This window comes from Schistocerca piceifrons, chromosome 1 (assembly GCF_021461385.2).
Source record: "Schistocerca piceifrons isolate TAMUIC-IGC-003096 chromosome 1, iqSchPice1.1, whole genome shotgun sequence".
NCBI lineage: Eukaryota > Metazoa > Arthropoda > Insecta > Orthoptera > Acrididae > Schistocerca > Schistocerca piceifrons.
Window position 1 is genome coordinate 93,785,504 of NC_060138.1, and position 24,996 is coordinate 93,810,499.

At 45.0% G+C, this 24,996-nt stretch overlaps 1 protein-coding gene across 1 annotated transcript in view; it reads left to right on the forward strand.

The window, feature by feature from the left end:
• The first annotated feature begins 3,272 nt into the window (after window positions 1-3,272).
• Window positions 3,273-24,996, forward strand: part of LOC124781390 — a 37,321-nt gene continuing 15,597 nt past the window's right edge. Inside the window, exons 1-2 of the mRNA XM_047253861.1 lie at window positions 3,273-3,311; window positions 3,392-3,580. Coding sequence (XP_047109817.1) covers window positions 3,273-3,311; window positions 3,392-3,580 — 228 coding nt within the window. The remainder of the gene's footprint in view (window positions 3,312-3,391; window positions 3,581-24,996) is intronic.

Genomic DNA, 24,996 nt, shown 5'->3' on the forward strand with positions numbered 1-24,996 from the left:
ACCCAACAATGTAAACAACCATGCATGAGCAGCGCCTATTGGACAGAGGGGGTCCGACAGCCGATTAGTTCCAGTCATCCACCAGGAAGGAGGTACACGGCTAACGTTGCCTGTAGTTCAACCATCCCTAGACGGTCAATACCTAGGTTCGATCGCGTCCGCAACGGTACTTTGTGCCCGGAAGGGCTCTCAACAAGGGAAGTGTCCAGGAGTCTCGGAGTGAACCAAAGCGATGTTGTTCGGACGTGGAGGAGATACAGAGATAAAGGAACTGTCGATGACAAGACTCTCTCAGGCTGCCCAAAGGCTGCTACTGCAGTGGATGACGACTACTTACGGATTATGACTCGGAGGAATCCTGACAGCAACGCCACATGTTGAATAATGCTTTTCGTGCAGCCAGAGGACATGTTACGACTCAAACTACGCGCAATAGGCTGCATGATGTGGAACTTCACTCCCCACGTCAATGGCGAAGTCCATCTTTGCAACCACAACAGCATGTAGCGCGGTACAGATGGGCCCAACAACATGCCGAATGGATTCGCATCACGTTCTCTTCACCGATGAATGCCGCATATGCCTTCAACGAGAAAATCGTCGGAGACGTGTTTGGAGGCAACCCGGCCAGGCGAGTGCAGCAAGGTGGAGGTTCCTTGCTGTTTTGGTGTGGAATTATGTGGGGCCGACGTACGCCGCTGGTGGTCATGAAATGTGCCGTAACGACTGTATGATACGTGAATGCCATCCTCCGACCGATAGTGCAACCATATCGGCAGCATACATTCGTGCCTCCATCGTGCACATTTTGGGAATGACTTCCTTCAGGATAACGACGACCCTCGACTAGAGTGGGTGGCATGTTCTCAAGACCTGAACCCTATTGAACATGCCCTGGATACGCTGAAAAGGGCGTTTTATGGACGACGTGACCCACCAGCCGCTCTTAGTAATCTACGACGAATCGCCGTTGAGGAGAGGGACAATCTGGACCAACAGTGCCTTGATTAAGTTGTGGATAGTACGAGTATGCCACGACGAATACAGGTATGTATAAATGCAAGAGGACGTGCCACTGGTTATTAGAGGTACCGGTGTGTACAGCACTCTGGACCAACACCTCTGAAGGTCTCGCTGTATGGTGGTACAACATGCAATGTGTGGTTTTCATGAGCAGTAAAAAGGGCGGAATTAATGTTTATGATCTCCTGTATTTCAATTTTCTGAACAGGTTTTAGAGCTCTCTGAACCGAGGTGATACAAAACCTTTTTTGATGTGCGTAGTATCATCTTCTGCCTCCTTCTTGTCACTGTTTTCCATATGTTGCACTCATCGCCAATCCTGCAGACAATCTCAACATTCCTTACTTTATCAATCCGTCTGACTTTCAAGAACGTTCTATAGCACCACATCTCATATTTTTCAATTTTCTTCTGCTCCGATTTGACCACTTATCACGACTCACTACCATAAAATGCTGTGTTTGATACTAGTAGACTTCTCTTGGTCCTTTTCGCCAGTGCTAGGCTACTTTTCATGTCCTTCCTGCGTCCATTATGGGTTATTTTGCTCCCTAGGTAGTAGACTACGTAAACATCTTCTACTTCGTGATCCGCAATTTGGTACCAGGTTCCTCACTATTCTCGTTTCTGCTACTTCTTATTACTTTTCTCTTTCTTCTATACCCTCTCAATCCATATTCTGCTCTAAAACGACTGTATATTCCATTCAAGAGATCCTGTAATTCTGCCTCACTTCGACTGAGGATAGGAACGTCATCAGCGAATCTTACCACTAATATCCTTCCATCTTGAACTGAAGTTCGGAAAAACGGGCTAACCATCAAATGTAAAAGCTTAGAGATAAGTGTTTTCAGCTGTTGCTGGGTACGGGAACTATCAAAATTTATAGTGGTCTCGCCCCTAAATATCATAATCTCTAAATTTTTACATTTGACGATTAGCGCGTTTTCTGGACATGTCTTCAATTTTAATTCCACTCTTGAATCTTCCTTTTATTTCCGTCATTACTTCTTCGATGAATAGACTTGTAAGTAGGCTGTTTAGGTTTTCTTATTGGTAACGCCACGTAGCGCTCTGTATGAAAATCACTGGCTGTGCTGTGTGCAGTCTGTGGCTAGTTTGCATTGTTTTCTGACATTGTAGTGCTGGGCAGCTGGATGTTAACAGCACATAGCGTTGCGCAGTTGGAGGTGAGCCGCCAGCAGTGGTGGATGTTGGGAGAGAAATCGCAGAATTTTGAGAGCGGATGATCTGGACAGAGACAGTAAATCTGTAAGACTGGATTTCATGAACTGATATATATATATATATATATATATATATATATATATATATATATATATATAATGACTTTTGAACACTGTTGAGGTAAATACATTGTTTGTTCTTTATCAAAATCTTTCATTTGCTAACTATGCCTATCAGTAGTTAGTGACTTCAGTAGTTAGAATCTTTTATTTAGCTGGCAGTAGTGGCGCTCTCTGTACTGCAGTAGCTTGAGTAACGAAGATTTTTGTGAGGTAAGTGATTCATGAAAGTTATAGGTTATTGTTAGTCAGGGCCATTCTTTTGTAGGGATTATCAAAAGTCAGTTTGCGTTGCGCAAAAAATATTGTGTGTCAGTTTAGTGATGATCAGAATAAGTAAAGAGAGAAATGTCTGAGTACGTTCAGTTCTGCTCAGCCGCTTGAAAATCAAATAACGTAAGGGGTTTACCAGCACAGTCATTTATTAATTTTTCTAAGGGGACGTTACAGACTGAACAGTAGGGGCGAAAGACAACGTCCCTTTCTTACAGCCTTGGTATGTGATAAGTGTCAGCGAGTGGATACAACGGTGCCACGCAGCGGGCTGTACCACACAGAAGAAAAGAAACACGAAAAGAGAAATAACGACATGAGCTTCGGTATCAGGATCACTGCAGCCATATTCTGAGTGAGTACCCTTCGGTATAACGCTACCCCTCACTTCCTCAGGTGGCGATAACTGGACTCCAGCAGTGAAGATTAATACCCAGAGAAGTGCTCTCGCGTATAAACAAGCGCGTTTAAGTCGACAGCCCCACTTGAGGTAACGCCGAGCTCGTTCACGCGATCGCGAGAGCCCCCGAGGAGCACATTTCGTGCTCGGGCAGGACTATTTCACAACGCGAGAGCGATTTACATAAGTGAAGCGCAGAAACACATGTGGCAGTACTCCGCATTCAGACGGCAAAGATTACGAAATAAAAAGGCGCAGAAGGTAAACAAATGCCGGGGAGCGTCGGCGGCGGGCGAGGCGAGCGCAGAGTGAGTGCTAAGAGCGGGCAAGTGTCGAGTGCCGCGGCGGTTGAGTCGATGCCAGACATTACCACCTGGCAGCCCGGCAGCCCCCCGTAGTTTCAATTTGGCGCGCCGGCCTGCGTGTGGTCCGCATTACCCATTCTCCACGGGCGTCGGCCGCCCCCGGCTCCGCCGCCGCCGCCGCCTCCGGCGCGCAGCACGGTGGCTCGGGCCCCACGGAGGCCGCTGACAGCCGTCAGCCCGCGCCCGACACACCCAATTTATGTAATCAATTAGTGAATTTATCCGTTTAATTGTGTACCGCTCTCCTCTCCCAGATACTATCTCCGGCGCTATTCATAAGCCCTCTTAATGGCCGTTTGTCGGTGTGTTATTAATTCCGGCCGGCCAGCTCTGTTTCGTTCCAGTAATTTCCCCGTGTATTCCACTTACATTGATATCACTTGAATTTCATTCTCGGACGCACGCTTTCCGCATCGATAAGTTCGGCCATATGGCGCGAGTTCGTGAGCGCTTCCACAGGGTGACCATTATTGAACTATAAGAAAAAGAACCTAAATTAGCCGGCCGATGTGGCCGAGCGATTCTAGGCGCTTCAGTCGGGAGCGTCGCTGCTGCTACGGTCTCAGGTTCGAATCCTGTCTCGGGCATGGACGTCTCTGACGTCAAGTGGTTCAAATGGCTCTACGCACTGTGGGACTTCTGAGGCCATCAGTCCCCTAGAACTTAGAACTACTTAAACCCAACTAACCTAAGGACATCACACATATCCATGCTCGAGGTAGGATTCGAACCTGCGACCGTAGCGGTCGCGCGGTTCCAGACTGTAGCCCCTAGAACCGCTCGGCCACTCCGGCCGGCTCTCTGATGTCCTTAGGTTAGTTAGGTTTATGTAGTTCTAAGACTACGGAACTTATGACCTCAGATGTTAAGTCCCGTAGTGCTTAGAGCCATTTAAACCACACCTAGTTACAAACTGCACACTTTATTCAACATGTAAATATATTCCGCTTTAGGTTATGACGTGTTGTATATGCCTACCACTATTGTGATGATGTGGCGCAGAGGAATAGCGAAATTCTGCATGACTCGCTCAAGAATCGGGACACTGATGCTGTCGATGACCTCCTGAATGGCTGTTTTCAGATCAGCAATTGTTTTGCGGTTATTGCTGTGCACCTTTTCTTTAACACAGCCCCACAAAAAGGAGCCGGAATGTGTTCAGATCCGGACAATATGGCGGCCAATGGAAAAAATGGTTCAAATGGCTCTGAGCACTATGGGACTGAACTGCTGAGGTCATTAGTCCCCTAGAACTTAGAACTAGTGAAACCTAACTAACCTAAGGACATCACAGACATCCATGCCCGAGGCAGGATTCGAACCTGCGACCGTAGCGGTCTTGCGGTTCCAGACTACAGCGCCTTTAACCGCACGGCCACTTCGGCCAGCCGGCCAATGGAGGCCCATGCCAGTGGCCTCTGGGTACCCCAGAGCCAGAATGCAGCCCCCAAAGTGCTCCTACAGGACATCAGACACTCTACTGCTTCGATGGGGTTGAGCTCCGTCATGCACGAACCACATTTTGTGGAAATTAGGGTCACTTTTGATAATGTAGATGAAATCATCTTCCAAAACCTTCACGTACCTTTCAGTAGTCACCGTGCCGTAAAGGAATATCGTACCGATTATTCCGTGACTGGACACTGCGCACCATACAGTCACCCATTGAAGTTGAAGAGACTTGTCGATAGCGAAATGCGGATTCTCAGTCCCACAAATGCCCCAAGTTTGCTTATTGATGAACCCATCCAAATGAAAGTGGGTTTCGTCGATAAACCAGAAAACAATGCGCGTACTAATTCCCATCATGCACCACGGGGAGCCGTGCAGTTCGAAGGTGCTAACGCAAACCGCTCACAAGTTATGACGATTTTATTTCATACAGTTCAATAATTGTCACCCTGTACGAAATCTTTAACGTGCAGAAGTGCCTGATTTGTAACTGAACTTACAAAGTTTTATCTGTTTACTTATTTTTTATTTGTTTGCAGTTCTGAGGTTTTTAGCCATTTAATTTGTCACTCGGAATTTATACAAGGTGAACTTGAATTCTGTGATAAAATTGCAAACGTTCTTCAGGCATACTTTTGACTATATCGGTATACGGTACGCGTTATACAGTAATCAGTAACATCACCCCTGATTTTTTAGACAAATGAATTCCTGTATTAAGACTCAAGACGTAATAAAATAAAACTTCATGGCTGACGCTTATGTTTTACTGCACGAACAGCGAAAAATTGGTAAGCAATAAACTTTTGTCCTGTAATTATTTTATCGAGGGTGTCAGCGAGAAAATATTTCGAATAAGTTTGACAATATGTGTGAAGTATGTTGCAAGTCGCTAAGTCTTCTCATTCTCTTACACTGGGTGATTATTACCTGGGTAATTTGTGCACCAAGAGTTACACTGTATCTGTACTTATACACAGTTTCTAACTTAAACACTTCGCTTACTTTTTTTAACCATTAAGATGACATTATATCAATTACTTTACCCTAGCAATACCAACGCATTATCTATAACGCCCGTTACAGTCTAAGCAACGTCAAAGCTCTTTCAGTTTACTACCAAAGATAGAGCCAACTCTAAAAGAAGTTTCAAAAATCCAAACTTCGTTAGCTGCTAGATTTGTTACTGGCATATTCGAACAACACGCAAGCGTTACAGAGATGCTTTAGGAACTCAAATTGGGATCTCTTGAGCGTAGGCAACGTTGTTGAGGAAACTAAGAAAACTGGCGTTTGAAGCTGACTGCAGAACGGTCCAGTTGCCTCCAACATACATTGCGCGTAAGGAACACGAAGATAAGAGAAATTAGGGCTCAAATGGAGGCATTTATACAGTCGTTTTTCTCTCGTTTTGTTTGTGAAAGAAACAGGAAAGGAAATGACTAGTACTGGTACGTGGTACCCTCCGACACGCGCGTAAGGTGGATAGCGGAGTATCGATGTAGATGTAGATGTATAGGGATCGTCTTCCATTTCTCACACAAACGTTATAGGAAGCCTCTTTGTTCGCGCAGTTTTTTTTTTTAGTGAACAGGTCTATCCAAAGCACCCCGAAGCGCCCCAAAGATGGCGTTTAAGTCTGGACTTTGGCTCCGCCATTAGATTAATTTTACTTTGTGCTGCTTCAGAACAGGGCAAAACAGCGCTTCTGAAGGTTGTCGTGCAGGAATTGCCAATTACGAGACATATTTCGTCATCCGCGAGGTATCATCTGGTCTATTAATATTTCACCATACAGCATACTCTCCATTACCCCGTGAATTTCGACGACACTCAGTGAGAAACAGCCCCACGCCATGGTACTTCCTCCTCTGTGCTCCATAGTATGTAGTTTGTACTTTCCGTATTTCCTCTTGTATTGCGGCAGTCGAATGTACTGTATCCCGTATAACGAGGAGAGATTATACTTGCTTTCATCACTCAACAGAAATTTTGACCTGTCCTCAGTTATCCAAGACACGTACTTCTTAGCGAACAGCAGTCTGGCGTTCCTATTTTTTGCACTCATCATAGGTCGTCTGCCATTCAGATCTGTAGCTGTTTGGCGACGTTTAACTTTCGAAATTTGGACCTTCACTCCGTGTTTTACCTGCACATCATTACGCATGGTTCGGCCGATTTTTTTTGGTATCAGCCATTGATTGCTTTCGTATGATTTTAAGTTACTTTTGGGTGATTTTTCTGATCAGACCACTTCATACATTTTTCTCTATAGTGCCCCTTCCTTTTTGAAGCTGGGATTGGACAATGTTGTGTGACGTCAAAATCGCTTTTAGTGAGGAACCGAATTGGACCTTGACTCAGTGCGATTAAGGCAGGTTGTACACAGATCAGCCAGACCATTATGATCACCTAACTAATAGCCGATAGGTCCACCATTTGAACGGATAGCAGAAGCGATGCATCGTGGCATGGAAGCTATGAGGCCATGGTAGGTCACTGGAGGGAGTTGCATCACATTTGCGGACATAAGTCACCTGATTCCCGTAAATTCTCGGGAGGTGGGTGGCGAGTTCTGACACCACGTTCAATCACATCCAAGATGTGTTCGATCGGGTTCAGACCTGGCGAAGTGTTCCTCGAACAATTCCACCACATTGTGGGTCTTGTGACATAGCCTTCATCTTGTTGAAAAATGACGCTGCATTTGGGAAACATGATCACCAGGAAGGGGTGCACTTGGTCTGCCACCGTATACGATGCCCGTCATGGTGCCATGCTCGAGCTCCGCTGGACCCATGGATGTCCACTTGAATGTCCCCCAGAGCATAATGGGGCGGCGCCAGCAAGGAGCTGTTCCCCTGGAAGATGACGGACTCGGGCACTCCTGTCAGCATGATGAAGAATGTATTCTTCGTTCGTTAGCATTGGCATGTGCTTGGGTCGTCGGCTGCTTAGGCCCATCGTTCGGAGTGTTCGGTACACTTGTACTGTGCCCAGCGTTAGAGTCTGATTTTAGTTCCGCCACAGTTCACCGCCTGTTTCAACAATCAGTCCAGCCTACAACGTCCCACAGCTGTAATGAGTGGTGGCCACCCAACCCCACGACTTCTGGAGATGGCTTCGCCTTGGTTTCACCACGTGATAAAGACACACCACACCAATCCTTGAACACCCGACATGTCGTGCAGTTCCCGATATGCTCGTCTCGAGCCTCCGGGCCATCAAAATCGGCCCTCGGTCAAACTCACAAGGGGAGGCCGCCAATTGTGAAATTCAGATTCGATTCATATTGCGCATAATAAAAGCTCATGGCCAGAGGTGTAATGTGGCAAAGCACCTAGATGCACTTCTCAGCCGTTGTCGAGAAAATCGACAGTTACAAGAAACCGTTGCGGTGAAATACTCTCTACGATTAATAGTTTTCTACAGCGTCGTGGCGCAGCGGTAAGCGCTCGGGTTCGTAATCCGAAGGTCGCCGGATCGAATCTCGCGCCATGCAATTTCTTTTATTATTATTTTTTTGTAATTCAAATATATATATATATATATATATATATATATATATATATATATATATGTAAACTAGTAATTAATTGCTTATGCATGTTGGTGAAGGCGGATCGCTCTCCAATTGCACCGCCTCCATTTTTCCGTTTTTTTAACAGGGTGTACCAAAGCTCTCCCGTCCGCACTGATTTCCGACGATGTTATAAGTTGCGCTAGGGACCGCATCTACCTTCTTTCGAAGTTAGCAGTCAACTACGCTGTTATGCGGCGGCTCGTTTCGGCCCATTCAACATCTGTCCTTCAAGTGTAACGAGCGAGTAACGGAGTTTATATTTCATACCTGCCACCTGCTCGTGGGGTCTCTATTCTAATTCGAACGTTTGACTTACGCTATACGTATTCGTTTCGGAATATCGTTTCTACGTCTTGCGTTAACTATACGTGGTTAACATTATGAAGACAATCAATAACATTTGTGAAATACAACTTTGTTTGCGGAAAACATAATGATGTTCGAAGTCGCCAGTTTTTCCACGACATCTTATTATATGCATAATTGTTGCAAGTGATTGCCGGGAAATATATATATATATATATATATATATATATATATATATATTGAATTACAAAAAACAAATACTAAAAAAAAAAGTTGCATGGTGCGAGATTCGATCCGGCGACCTTCGGATTACAAAGCCGAGCGCTTACCGCTGCGCCACGACGCTGTGAAAATTTCTAATCGTAGAGAGTATTTCACCACAACGGTATCTTTTAACTGTCGATTTTCTCGACAACGGCTGAGAAGTGCATCTAGGTGCTTTGCCACATTACACCTCTGGCCATGAGCTTTTATTATGCGCAGTATGAATCGAATCTGAATTTCACAATTGGCGGCCTCCCCTTGTCAGACAGATCGCACACCCTCCCCATTCTACACACAGACGGGACGGTCATCTACACTACATGCGCCGTGTGTTTGTCTGACTAGCAGTCGCTTGTCACATGACGATGCTGCTATCGCCAGGTCGGATTTATATCGGTGCTAGGTCGGTGGTCACAATGTTCTGGCTGATCTCTGTGTGAAATCAACTGAATATTCTTTAGTTTCTGGGATTGCTGTAAGTAATTAAAAATATTAGAATCAGATTTGCTTTATGCAGTTAGGTTTGTTGCAGTCGTTTTGTTCTACATAATACACATGAACCCCTTGGAAACACTGTTTATGGCTAGTGTCTATGCTTTCCTGCACTCAGCAATCAATATACACACATTAAACAAAGTTTTGCGTCCCCCTGGTTCCCAGGACTCCTGAAAATAGACGTTGACTGTGGATATTGTATTCAGACACAGTCCCACTGACGGTTCAGAGATGTCACTAAACTCACCTAAAGATGTAAACAACCTTTCATGAGCAGCGCCTTTTAGATGGAAGCGGTCCGACAGCCGATCAGTTCCAGTCAGTCCACCAGGAAGGAGAACACAGCTCGTGTTGTCTATAATTCAACCATGCCTAGACGGTCAATACCGCGCTTTGATCGCCTCCGCATTGTTACTTTATGCCAGTAAGGGCTCTCAACAAGGGAAGTGTCCAGGCATCTCGGAGTGAACCAAAGCGATATTGTTCGGCCATGGAGGAGATACGGAGAGACAGGAACTGTCGATGACATGCCTCCCTCAGGCTGCCCAAGGGCTGCTGCTGCAGTGGGTGACCGCTACCTACGGATTATGACGCGGAGAAACCCTGACAGCAACGCCACATGTTGAATAATGCTTTTCGTGCAGCCACAGGACATCATGTTACTACTCAAACTGTGCACAACAGGCAGCATGATGCGCAACTTCACTCCCGATGTCTATGGCGGGGCCCATCTTTGCATCCACGACACCATGCAGCGCGGTACAGATGGGCCCAACAACATGCCGAATGGACCGCTCAGGATTGGCATCACGTTCTCCTCACCCGTGAGTGTCGCATATGGCTTCAACCAGACAATCGTCAGAGACGTGTTTGCAGGCCGCCCGATCAGGCTGAACGCCTTAGACACACTGTCTAGCGAGCGTCATGGAAGGCGCCATAACGGCTGTGCGATACGTGAATGCAATCCATCATCCAACCGATAGTGTAACCATGTAGAACAGATTATATTTAACAAAATAGTGTCAAATAGGTACAAAATCCTATACTCGATGAGAAATATGGATGATATCTTGTGCCTGATGGATGAACCAAACAATAAAATTGACCAGTTACCCACAGACATAAATTCTGTTCGTGATAATACACATTTTGCAATAGAGAAAGAGCAAAATAGACAGTTAAATTTCTTGGACATCACCATAAAGGTTCAAAACATCCAACACACATTTGAAATATACCGAATACCGAAAACTGACAACAACAGATATTATACATGAGATATCACAACACCCCAATTCTCAAGAGCAGGCAGCACTTAGATACATGGTCCACAGATTAAACACAGTATCATTAGATACAATTACAAAAAAGAAATGAATACGATACTACAATGAGCCACACACAGTTGATACAAAGAGAACATAGTAACAAAGCTGAACAAGAAAATCAAGGAACAGAATAGAAGAAACACCGAACGGTCACCAAGGACAAAATCACACACAAACAAATACACAAAATACAAGAATAGAAACAACGAAATATGTGAAAGAAATAGAAAGTGAAACATGGTACACAATGATATACAACCACAAATACACACACAGATTATCCAAAATTTTCGAAAAACAAGGTATAAAATTAGCACACCAAACCAACTCAATTCAGAAATACTTCCCCAAAACAATAAGAAAAACCGATTTTTATCAGAAATCAGGAATATACCAACTGAAATGCAATACATGTGATGGAAGATACATGGGTCAGACCAGGAGGACATTTGACACCAGATACAAAGAACATGTAAGAGCATGGAAGATAGGACAAATCATTGAACTTTTGCAGAACACTTACACCAACATCAACATAAAATTACAACCATAGACACAGACATGGAAATCATAAGGATAAAAACGACACAAAACACCTCTTCACCTTACAAGAAAACTACCACATCCAAAAAACCATAACAGAAAAGAAACAACACATAAACGATCAGGTCAACTTGGCAAACAACACCTAGTATGACATTAAAAGTACAAATATAGCCACAGGCTCCATTTACCACTGCCATTTACTCCAAGATCTGTCCTATAATCAGTGTTCAGGACATCCCTGTCGTTCCTCCACCCTTCCTTGGGAAAAAACACTCCTCTCATGTCTTTACCTACATAAAAGGCAATTTCACTAACTCTCTCTTTCTCCCTCTCTCCCTCTCCCTCTCCCTCTCCTTCTCTCCTACTCTCTCTCTCTCTCTCTCTCTCTCTCTCTCTCTCTCTCTCTCTCTCTCACACACACACACACACACACACACACACAAGATCATTTCATAGGTTGGCAACACTCACAATATGAACGAAAACAAAGGAATAGGCATAAACACTGTGGCAGTGATGAATGAAAAACCGTTAAGAAAGTCAATTATAAATAGTGCAGAGCAGGAATAACACAAAATGCCAAGAACTGCAGACCTGAAATGAGGCCTGTCGACACCGATCACTGCTAGCAAGAGAGGAATGTGCGGACTATGCAAAGAAACATCGTGAGTAGCTTGCAGACCAACTTCATAAAGAAAACGCTGTTTTAACCTAAAAGAATTAAACAATAAATGTTCAAACGTGTGTATCCAATTTACAGAATACACAGAAGATGCTTTGTAAATAAAAGCGAAACGTGTCTGGTGTAATTCTTTTTAATTACTTTTCAGTCAGCTCAAGACAGATAACCTAAATAAGAGATGTTAACAGCTGCTGCGGAAAATGTCCACACAAAAAACGTATTATTTAATACTCATATTTTAAAAGCTTTTCTTCTCTTCTTGTCTGAATTTTTATTGTCCTGTCCACGTTTCACTTTCTTACAAGGCAGTATTCGAAAAATGTATCTTCATAAATGACATCCTAACGCTTAATTTTATATTCCACGTTGACAAATTAATCTTTTTCAGAAATGGTTTTTCTTGATAGTACCAGTCTTCATTTTGTATCTTCTCTGCCACCATCAATATTGTCTCGGTCCCCAAATAGCAAAACTTATCTACTATTTTTAGTATTTCATTTTCTAATCTAATTCCCTCAGCAGCGCTTGATTTAATTCGACTACATTCCTCATCCCTTATTTTACTTTTACTGATGTTTGCTCTGTAATCTTTTTTCAAGATAATGTGCATTCCATTCAGCTGCTCTTGTAGGTCCTTTGCCATTTTATAGAAAGTTACAATGCCATCAGCAAACGTCAAAATATTCATCTCTTCTCCCTCTTTCCAAATTACTCCTTGGTTTCCCTCACAGCCTTCTAAACTTACAGACTGAATGACATCGGAGAAAGGCTACAACACTGCCTCTCGTCTCAATTATCGCTTCCTTTTCGTGCGCTACTACTGTTTCAACTACAGTCTGGTTGCCGTACAAGATCAGATAAGATTTTGCTTCCTGTTTTTATCCTTACTAACTTCGTTATTTCAAAGAGCGTAATCGAATCAACGTTGTCAGAACTTTTCTCCAGGTCCACAAAAGCTGTAAACGTATATTACGGTATTTATTGAAGAAGATCAATGTTCGCTTAGAAACAATATTTCATACATTGCCACATTCATGCGATCTTTATGACTTCGGCAGGTAGATATGACGAAGATTCTCATCACCAATTACACGACACTTAAGAGAACTGTAAATCCGATATTAGTAGCGTCTCAAAAACGCGTTAACCGCCACATTTTGTACATAAATGAGTCTTGGGAAGTTACACGGGGCTAATTTCCTTTGTCTTTCATTTGCCAATAACGTTACACAAATACAGGCTGACATGCAAAAAAGCCCGCCGTTGTGACCGAGCGGTTGTAGGCGCTTCAGTCCGGAACCGCGACGCTGCTACGGTCGCTGGTTCGAATTCTGCATCGCGCATGGATGTGTGTGATGTCCTTAGGTTAGTTAGGTTTAAGTACTTCTAAGTCTAGGGGACTGATTACCTCAGATGTTAAGTCCCATAGTGCTCAGAGCCATTTGAACCATGCAAAAAACCGAACTGAGTCGCTTTTAGAATCATGGTCTGAGAGTTGCATGCGTGATTGATGTGACACCTGTTCAAACCTTTGTTGCAGTAGTCTTCCATCTTGTAAACCTCTGATCAATTCCCTGCTTCATCCTCTAACTAATCAAGCAAAACGGCAGTAAAAGACGGGCATGTGGTCTACACGACAGATCGTAGTTCATGTCTGCCACGCTAGAAACTAAAACGACTGCTACTGTTTCGAGTGTCTTCTCAGCAATCTTTGGACTGAATAGACCAGTGCCAGTCCTAGTATCAAGGCGGTACGTAGACTCTAGTGTAAGGGGAATATGAGAGCACACTCCAGGTTTCACGTCCAGTCGACGTCGCGGACGTGAAAGACACGATCGAACCAAATTTTGCCGTATGACAGACATTGTTATTGTTAATCCGGGGGCAAACAAAGCCAACAATCACGTAATGCCTAAACATATGGTTCGAATGGCTGTAAGCACTAATGGACTTAACATCGGAGGTCATCAGTCCCCTAGACGTAGAACTACTTATACCTAACTAACCTAAGGCCATCACACAAATCCACGCCCGAGGCAGGATTCGAACTAGCGACCGTAGCAGCAACGCGGTTCCGGACTGAAGCGCCTAGAACCGCTCGGCCACAGCAGTCGACAATGCATTAACGTTCAAAGTCTGTTAGAAGAGATGACGCAATAGGTAAACCCAGGGATTTGTATAGAGGAGTTCCAGATTCACATCCCTGTCAGCAATACAAAGTAAGTTTCTCATGCTTTCCAAAAATTACCTCTGAGTTGATACGGTTTTGAACTTCCCAGGCCAGTTAGAGTCTGACCCGAAGTTTAAAGTGCAATCTGAACCACGTTGAAGCTCTGCTGTTTTCACATTAACAAATATCGAGAGAGATGAAGGAAATGCTAAGTGACAGGTAAAAATACTTGGACCGACAGGGATCGAAACTCAGACTTCGGATCCACATTCTGTCACTGAATCACCGAGCCTCGCTTCTCTTCTCTTCTTAAGAGTAATACTAGAGTGAAGCGAAGATTTACAAACAGCCCGGAGGAAAACACTGTTAGTTCTGCTGTGTTTACGCTTTTGAGCAGGCATTCCAGAAGCCGGGGTATTACTAGTGGTGCGTTTCGAGCGTTGAACCGAGCCACCTCCGGCGCGCGGAGTTCTTTGTCCGGCAGTGGCCATAATTCTGAGGAAGACAATAATCTGTGGCTCTCTCTCTCATGTATATGGATGCAGGGGACCCGGAGCAGGGCAGCTGCCTGCGGGCGCGGTCTGGCGCGGTCGCTGCTCGGACAGAGCTAAGCGGCCAGAGCCAGCGGTGTAGCTGCGGGGACACACCGTAACGCTGTGGACCTCTGTCTGCAAAGCGGGAACTACTCGATGAGGCAAAGGCCAGCGTCACGTCGTTAAGGCACATGCAGGAAGAAATGACAGTTCAAGTGGCCACCGATAGCGTAGCGTCTCAGGTGTACACTAAATGCTCAACTACTATCATTTGAATGCTCTGAAAAAGACGCGTATAGTGATGTAACGCATGTTGCTATTGTGAGTCAAACTTCGCTTAAAAGACGCTGGGAAATATTGTACGATTGAAGGTCGAGGCGATCGGAAGCGGCTGCAGACCGTAAACACGCCTCGCGCGACCCGCAGACCGAGTTGCCGTGCTCTATGCAGCATGCACGGCCTACGCTACGTAGGTAAATCCTCATCCACCCTCTTTTAAGCAAAGTTTGAATCACAATAGCAACATGCGTTACATCACTATACGCGTCTTTTCCAGAGCGTTCAAATGATAGTAAAAAAAAGTATAGCGTCCCATTTAAAAAACGTGTACTTGCCTCATTATCTCGGTCAATATAAACGTTGTGATTATTGGGCGTGTACCAACATACGCGCCCCATAGTCCGCTATGATTCGCCGAAAACCAAACAAGACGTTCCTTGCAAAGTCAGTGCTGGACTGGAGTGACGCAGATACAGCGAGTTAGATCGCCCTCAGTCCGTTTCATCTTACTTGGTGAGGACCCGACAAATAGTACTGTTTTTCTTTATACAGGGTGCTTCCGTAAGAGCATGCAAAACTATGATAGGACATAGAGGGTGCCCCACTGAACAATTTGAGGTAGGGAACCTGTGGTCGGAGACGCCTGCTTAAGTGGGTTATAGGAACAAAATCACGTAACTGTGTACTTTTTCACTTACATTAGTTAACTGCAAGTACCTTCACTGACACAATGAACGTATCATTTGGCTGTATGTTATAAAATATGCTGAAACCTCAGTGCAAGCATGACATCGGCGAACAAGATTCTGACGCATCGTGACAAACATCCCTGGTTTGTATCGAATTACACGACAGGTAGCTAAAGTTCTGGCAACTAATTCCATCTCCGCATCCACTGAGGTCGCATACACGAGAGACTTTAGACATCCACATAGGAAAGAATCAAGGGGATTCATGTCATGCGACCTCGCAGGCTATGGAATAGGGCCTTCCCTCCCAACCCAGCGACCAGGGAAAACTGCATAGTGTGGTGTCACCGCCAGACACCACACTTGCTAGGTGGTAGCTTTTAAATCGGCCGCGGTCCGCTAGTATACGTCGGACCCGCGTGTCGCCACTATCAGTGATTGCAGACCGAGCGCCGCCACACGGCAGGTCTAGAGAGACTTACTAGCACTCGCCCCAGTTGTACAGCCGACGTTGCTAGGAAAGGTTCACTGAGAATTACGCTCTCATTTGCCGAGACGATAGTTAGCATAGCCTTCAGCTAAGTCAATTGCTACGACCTAGCAAGGCGCCATTTATCCCTTGCTATGTATCTAATGAAGCATGTACAGTAACAAGACCAATGTTCACCAATTGTGGATTAAAGTTAAGTATTCCAGCAGCTACGTACTTTTCTTTATAGCATTCATTACGTATCCTGTTTCAGACCTCACGCCATCCTGCGTGAGCTTATAGCGTGCATTTCGGCTTCCTCAAACAACACGGTGTTGGCACTTCAGCCGACACTTCACATAGTTGCGACATCCACACTGAAGGGAGGCGGTGCACCGTCATGTCGTATCGTATTTACATTCTCTCATGAAGAACGTGCTATGAAACTCTGATACAACAGGGCAACCCCACGGACAAGTAAAGTGAACAAAAGCTGCATCACGATTTCCTAGTAATCAGGCACGTCCTCCTTGGTTTCTTGCAGGAAATAAAGAATGTGCATGTAAATAAACAGTACGGTACGTGTAAAATGCTGTGCATGTTAGTTTAAATAAGTAGGAAAACAGTAATGCTAGACAAAGCGGCAAGCAAGTTTACTTCCATATCTCCTAAAGTTGGCTTCTCCGACCCCAGGTTCCCTACCTCAAATTGTTCAGTGGAGCGTCCTCTGCGTCCTGTTAAATTTTTGCACGCTCTTACGGAAACACCATTCATATGGGCAACTAAGGGCGGATTCGTGGCTAGTAAATTAGTTAATGCTGCACATTAGTTCGCAGAAACTTTTCCAAAATGAGGCAAGATTCTAAAATTGTCTCTTCGAAATCTTTAAGGATCTGTTGTGCGTTAAGAGCTTAATCTGACAAAGCGTATTCTAATTCAAATGTTTGTCAGTTATTCACCCACTACGTATTTTTATACAAGATTACCTCCACACCTAAAAACTCATTTTATTAGAATCCCGAAGTATTTATTTTAAAAACGTTATTAAATCCAGTATGTTGCAAATAATGTTCGAAATTGTATGTTCAATAATTTTATTTATAAGTAAGTAATCCGTTAATACTGAAACCAATTCTGTTGCATATTAGTTAAAATATTCAGAAAAAAAGTAGCCCTGTTTGATACCCCAATAAGCGGAGAAACACAAATAAACCTGTAAACATAATGCTTTGTGATTATAAAACTTCATATCTGCTCATGCTATTGGTTAACTATTGGTTTTATTATTTTATATTGTTCACGACTTTGTCATAAGAGAAGCACAAAATAATATGTTTTGAAAGCTACATTTTTTGTTTGTTTCGGTAACCTGTAACTCAAGGTCAGCAATAGACGAGGTGACTGTGAGAAATCCTTCAAAGGAACGCCTCAGTTCCTGGAAATCACCTAGGGCTGAACTAATACGAGTACATTCCTCGCGGTCTCAGTTTGATACGTAATTGTGCATACATGAAAATGGCCTACACAATGGCAATGCGATGCCTGCGTGTTGCATTGTGTTTAAAAAAATTGGCGACTGTATTTCGGTAATGTTCTCTAAACTCCACATGACACATGACTCGGGAGAAAACACCGAAACCGAAGCCACGCCAGGGAAACGTTGTGATTCACTGTGACTATCCTGCCAAATTAACGAACCCAAGTTTGGTAATGCTTACTAAAGTCACATTATTTCACGTTGCACAAGGAAGTACTAAATCTGTGCTTTAGTAGAATCATAGAAAATCAGTTCTAGAAAAGGATGAGAATCCTGTATTGAATGAGGATTCTGCTATACAGGTTCCATCCTGGGGAAAGTGCCCCCTCTTGCCAACCTTGGAGGCCGCTATGTAATGCTGTAGACGCTAAAGGAAACGCTAAAATCTACACCGGCATCGTGTCAAAGGCGTCCGATTTGACAGAGGGTGTTCGTGCTGTATGACCAATTTTCAACACCGACAATTGTGATTGCATTATATGACGCTTGCGTTACATCTCACTAAATCCGCCGTTTGCCAGTGTCATAGCGAATAGTGTTGTTGGAATAACTATTTCTCTCCTCTCTGATCCTCAGCTACCTCTGTGAGCCACATAGATTCTGCCATTATTTCTTAAAGTGTCTATGGTTCCAATATTCAAGACGCATATTCGTTAAGATAATTCACATGTGACATTCCATCAGCTTTACGAAATTTTGTATGGCAGTCGTACATACATACATTAATCCTTGTTCCGTGGATCATGAATACGACATTTTGTAATGATGTGGAACGTGTCACTTTTAACATAAGTTTTCTTTACACAAAATAATTAATTAATTTTTTTTACTACTTCATATCTAAGAATTCGTCTGTTGAGGAGAAGGAGTTGTCATTCAGCAATTCCTTTAATTTGCTTTTAAATGTTGGTTGGCTATCTGTCAGACTTTTAATATTATTTGACAAATGACCAAAGATTGTTGTGGCAGCATAATTCACCCCTTTCTGTGCCAAACTGAGATGTAATCCAGAGTGGTAAATATCATCCTTTTTTCCAGTGTTGTAGCTACGCATTTCACCGTTATTTTTAAAATGGGATGTGTTATTAATGACAAATTTCATAAGTGAATATATGTATTGCGAAGGTACTGTGATTATCCCGAGTTCCTTAAATAAATGTCTGCAAGGTGATCTTGAGTGGGATCCAGCTATTATTCTGATTACACGCTTTTGTGCAATGAATACTTTCTCTCTTAATGACGAATTGCCCCAAAATATGATGCCATATGAAAGCAGTGAATGAAAATAGGCATAGTAGGCTAATTTACTGGTATGTTTATCACCAAAATTTGCAATAACCCTAATAGCATAAGTAGCTGAACCTAAACCGTTGAGCAGATCATCGATGTGTTCCTTCCAATTCAATTTTTCATCAATGCAGACACCCTGAAATTTTACACATTCTACCTTAGTAACAGACTTCCGTTCATAGTCTATATTTATTAATGGTGTTATGCCATTTACTGTACATAACTGTATAAACTGTGTTTTCTCAAAATTTAGTGAGAGTCCATTTGCAGAAAACCACTTAATAATTTTCTGAAAGGCATTATTTGCAATTTCCTTAGCTGATTCTTGCTTGTTGGGTGTAATTACTATACTTGTATCATCAGCAAAAAGTACTAACTTTGCATATTCATGAATATAGAGTGGCAAGTCATTAATATATATTGAGAACAATAAGGGACCAAAGATTGGACCCTGTGGGACACCATTCTTCGTACCTTCCCAGTTACTCTGCTGGTTTTTGTAGACTATCTGTACTGTTAATTTCAACCTTCTGCATTCTTCCAGTTAAGTATAAAGCCTCGGAGTGGTGCTAAATATCAGCAGGAATGATAATACTCTTCTCAGGTTTCTAGCCGGATCAAGAATCATCTGAACACATTATTTGAACGGTACTCCTGGTCGGCACCTGAAAGTGAGAACGTTGCATTCTAATCTCGTGGAAATTGATTAATATCATATATGGGGGCGCTTTAATACAACACAGAATTATAACAGCGCATGCGCTTCAAAGAGTCGCTGCTGTCCTCTGAAACAAGTGAACATACAGCACCCCAGTGGTCAAAGCTGCTAAATATGATATATCGCTGTCGAGTACTACTATCAGTATATTCTGACGGCAGGGTCAACGGGCGTTTTTTTTTCATTTAAAAAAATCAGATAAAACCGGAATCCAAATCTTTCTAAAAAGGTGACCCTCATTTCTGTTAATAATATTGTCTGTGAGACTAATTTCGATAGCTTCCTTTAGAACTAAGTCCCAATACCATCTTTGTCTTTTCGTACAACATTCTGTGTCACTCGATAAGGCAACGCTCCGCAACCATATATCTCTCAGGCTGCATCAAACGTGCATGATGGTGCTTATAATACGAGTGTCTGTGTTGAACAGTGCAAAGTGCCTGGCCAATATAAGATTTCCCAAATCGGCAAGCGATTTTATAAACACCGGACTTCCACAGTCCTTGGTCATCTTTCAACGAGAGAAGGAGCCCCCTGATACTGGTTGGCGGACGAAATATAGTTTTGACATTATAAACTAAACTTCGTCAGAACAGGCCATGAAGGCCTATCGATACCGACCTACCGCCGCGTCATCCTCAGCCCACAGGAGTCACTGGACACAGATATGGAGGGGCATGTGGTCAGCACACAACTCTCCCCGCCGTTGTCAGTCACTTTTCGTGAACGGTGCCTTTACTTCCCAGTCAAGTAGCTCCTCAATTGGCGTCACAAGGGCTGAGTGCATCCCGCTGGCCAACAGTGCTAGGTGGACCGGACGGTCACCCATCTCAGTGCCAGCCAAGTCCAACAGCGCTTAACTTCGGTGTTCTGACGGGAATCTGTGGTGTCACCGCCAGACACCACACTTGCTAGGTGGTAGCTTAAATCGGCCGCTGTCCATTTAGTACATGTTGGACCCGCGTGTCGCCACTGTGTGATCGCAGACCTAGCGCCACCACAAGGCAGGTCTCGAGATACGGACGAGCACTCGCCCCAGTTGTACGACGACATTGCTAGCGACAATACGGACAAAGCCTTCCTCTCATTTGCCGAGAGACAGTTAGAATAGCCTTCTGCTAAGTCCATGGCTACGACCTAGCATGGCGCCAATTGTACCAGTGCATGTATCTTACGAGTCTCATTTGTATAGTCAAGAGAGATGTATCACAAGGAGTGATTAAAAGTTAAGTATATTCCAAAGCTATGTATTTTCTTTATAGCAGTCATAACGTATCCTGTTCCAGACTTGACGCCAGTTGGCGTGTGTGTGTGCGTGCCTTTCGGCTCCCTTCTCAGTGTGGCGTAACTAGCTTGTTACGCCACAACAGATTGGCGACGAGAGAAGTGTTCTTTCTGATTGCTTACATTTACTTGTGTCATGGCTTCGCCAGATGTACTGTCCGAATTTTCTCACCTGCAGAATCAGCAGACGCAGGCGTTATTGGATGCCCTTGGACAGCTCGTCCAGGGTCAACATGCCATTCAAACCGATGCAGCAGCCGCCGCTTCACCGCTACCGCAGCCACAACATGCAGTTGCACCGCCGTTTCGCAGTTTTAATGCGGCGCACGAATCGTGGACCAAGTGGTCCTGACAGTTTGGCTTTCATCTAGCCGCCTACAGAATTCAAGGTAATGAGCGGCAGCCGTTTTTGCTTTCTTGTGTCGGTGTGTCCACCTACCGTGTGATAGCGAAATTGTTTCCCCGACGCGACGTAGCAACTCTGTCCTACGAAGAAATTTTGTCTGCTTTAGATGCCTATTTCAAAGAAACAGTTAATGTGGTTGCACAAAGGTATACGTTTTTTCGTACAAAACGTACGGCCGGTCAAACTAATAGGGAGTGGGTAGCAACATTGCAAGGACTTACTAGGGACTGTGCCTTTGACTGTGACTGTGGCCTTTCTTATTCAGATACAGTGGTGCATGATGCAATTGCACAGAACGTTTCTGATGTTCGCATACGGGAGCAAATTTTGAAACTAGTTAATCCCTCCCTTCAACAAGTGTTAGACATATTGGATAGACAAGACACACTTGACTGTGCTCAGGAATCTTTTGAAACTTCGCCAGCCGTGTGTAACATTAACCGGCCCGCTGGACGCGCTGCGCGGCCCGGTAACCGGCCCTCGCGCACTTCGACGCAGCTGCCGCCGCGCTCTAAACCAGGTGTGCCGCGCCGCACACAAATGCAGTGAAATCATGCCCGCGGTGTGCTACTAGACATTCGCGTGAACATTGCCCATCACGCCAAGCTATTTGCTTTTTCTGCAATAAAAAAGGACATGTTCAAAGTGTTTGCCAGAAAAAGCTCAGATCAGACAATCACAATCGTTCCAGGCCCTTTGCTTCGCGCCGGAATCGAACCACGGACACTCAGGCTCGTGGACCTTCGCCCATGGACATTCATGTCGTTACTTCCACCCCGTCCAGTGCCACTTTCTCTAACAGTGACTGTTTTCGTCCCACACAAAGTGTGCCTCGACGTCGCCGGAAATCACGTAAATTAGCAAGTGATTCTGTACAAGTGTCTGTTCACTTTGCACAAAACAGTCGCTCTTGTCGTCAGCAGGACAATAAACTTTTTGTAGATTTGGACTTTAATGGCAAGGTCATACCATTCCAGCTCGATACCGGAGCTGCAGTTTCATTGCTCAATCACGACACGTACAAACAACTGGGCAAACCTCCGTTGCGTGCCGCTAATGTTCAGTTAAAAACATATTCAGGACAGAAAATTCCTGTGATGGGACAGTGCACTCTTCTTGCAACATATAAGGGACAAACGAAACTTGTGTCATTTTACGTTCTTCGTTCTTCTACTGCAGTGAACTTGTTTGGTTTAGATTTATTTCAGTTGTTTAACATGTCTATCGTAAATCAGGTCCTATCAGTGAATCAGACTGTGCCTACGGACAGTGTTTCTCGGCTATGTGAAGGATTTGCAGACAATTTTGCACCGGGCCTTGGTTGCGCTACGAACTATGAAGCACATTTGGAACTGAAAGTCTACGCGCAACCGACATTTTTCAGAGCGAGCAATGTTCCTCACGCATTGCGTGATGAGGTCGCCAGAACATTACACGATTTAGATTCACAAGGTGTGAGTGAATGTGCGCAATGCCTCTTCTCTTTCAGCTCCGCTCCATCGCGTACGCCGTACAGGTGTTCCGCTCGTCTGGACGACGGAATGCGAACGCGCCTTTCGCCAGTTGACGTCGGCGTTGCTTTCAACTACTTGCCTTACGCCATTCGATCCCCAGAAACCCCTTTTGTTGATGGTAGATGCATAGGATTTCGGGATCGGTGCTGTGCTTGCGCACAAAGTTGGCTCGCATGATCGCCCTATTGCCTTTGCGTCAAACTTGCTCTCGTCTGCGCAACGAAATTATTCCCAGATAGAGACAGAAGCTTTGGCTCTCGTGTTTGGTGTTACTAAATTCCATGATTTCTTGTATGGTCGTCACTTTACTATCATCACAGACCACAAACCTTTGACGTCACTTTTTCATCCGAACAAGCCTGTGCCTCCGCGTACAGCGCAGAAATTCATTTCTGGTCTATTTTCCTCTCGCAGTACCGCTACGATATCTTGTATCGGTCCACTGCTAAGCACGGAAACGCCGATGCGTTGTCCCGTTTGCCTGTTGCTGAGGATAGAGCATTCGATTCTTCCGAACTTGCTTGCATGTTCATTGATTCGGAAACCGATGAAGTGGTCGAATCGTTTCCGATTGATTTTCGTCGTGTAGCTACAGCGACAGCTGCTGACCCTGTCCTTGCTACTGTTTTGCGTTTTGTTGCTACGCAATGGCCTTTGTCAAAGTCTCGGATCGAGGATCCGTTGGTTCGCCGATTTTTTGCTCACAAGGAGAGACTTTTTGTACGATGTGGTGTTTTGTTGTTGCGTTCCGATAATGATCAGTCCAGAGTCGTGGTCCCACGTTCGTTACAGTCCTCTGTTTTACGGCTTCTTCACCAAGGACATTGGGGTGTAGTGCGAACGAAAAAACTTGCTCGTCAGCACTGTACTTGGTTCGGAATCGATGCTGCGATTACGAATATGTGTTCTTCTTGCATGGCGTGTGCCGAACAACAATCCGCACCGCCGCGGAAAGTCTTTGCATGGCCAAAAGCCACTTCCCCTTGGCAACGCTTGCACATTGATTTTGCTGGTCCGTTCTGGAATGCTCGATGGTTGGTTCTGGTAGATGCCTTCAGTAATTTTCCTTTTGTTGTCCGGATGTCTTCCACGACGTCATCTGCCACCATCCAAGCGTTGTCTGCTATCTTTTGCATTGAAGGTCTTCCGCAGACTACTGTTTCCGACAATGGCCCACAATTCATGTCCGCAGAATTTCAGTCATTCTGCCAGGCCAATGGTATTCGACATCTGACATCCGCGCCGTTTTCGCCTCAATCAAACGGTGCCGCTGAACGATTGGTCCGGACTTTCAAGTCACAGATGTTGAAGTTGAAAGAGTCGCATTCTCGGGAGGACGCGTTGTTGCTCTTTTTGTCTTCGTATCGCTCTCAGCCCCGGGATGGTCGCTCGCCGGCTGAGTTGCTCCACGGTCGTCCTCATTGAACCTTGATGTCTTTGCTGCATCCGCCGCATCAGGTTCCTGTGCAGCGGCAGACTCCTGCTTTTGCTCCTGGCGACGTTGTATTCTTTCGCAACTATCGCGGTTCACGGCGTTGGCTCGCAGGGCGCATTCTTCGCTGCCTCGGCCGCGCGATGTATTTGGTTTTGGGGGCCTCTGGTGAGGTGCGTCGGCATCTCAATCTCTGTCGTCGCACGGGTTCTGCCGCTCCCCGTCTGCTTTCAGCGACGGTGCCGTCCGGTCAGCGCCCTGGGGACCCATCTACTGGGTTGCCTCATCCCCAGGTGTTACCGACGATGCCTTCCATTTTGCCCCATGGCGTCGCGCCGCCGCAGCCGCCGCCACCGCCGCCGCCGCCTGTTCTCCCGCCGGCGCCGCCCGCATTCGACGCTTCGCGGCAGCCGCCAAGCGCGTCCCTGGGTCACGCGCCGCCGATCGCTGCCCGTGACCAGCTGTCCTCCGCCATGGACCTCTTGCCCGCTCCGGACCACATGGCGTCTTCGCACGTCGGGTACCCCGACGCAATGGAGGTCGACCCTTCGGCCCCTCCTGTCTCTTTACGGGCGCATACACCACATGTTGACGTGCACCCTGGACTAGGTTTTCAGGCGTTTCCAAGCTCCCCTCGGACCGAATGGCCGG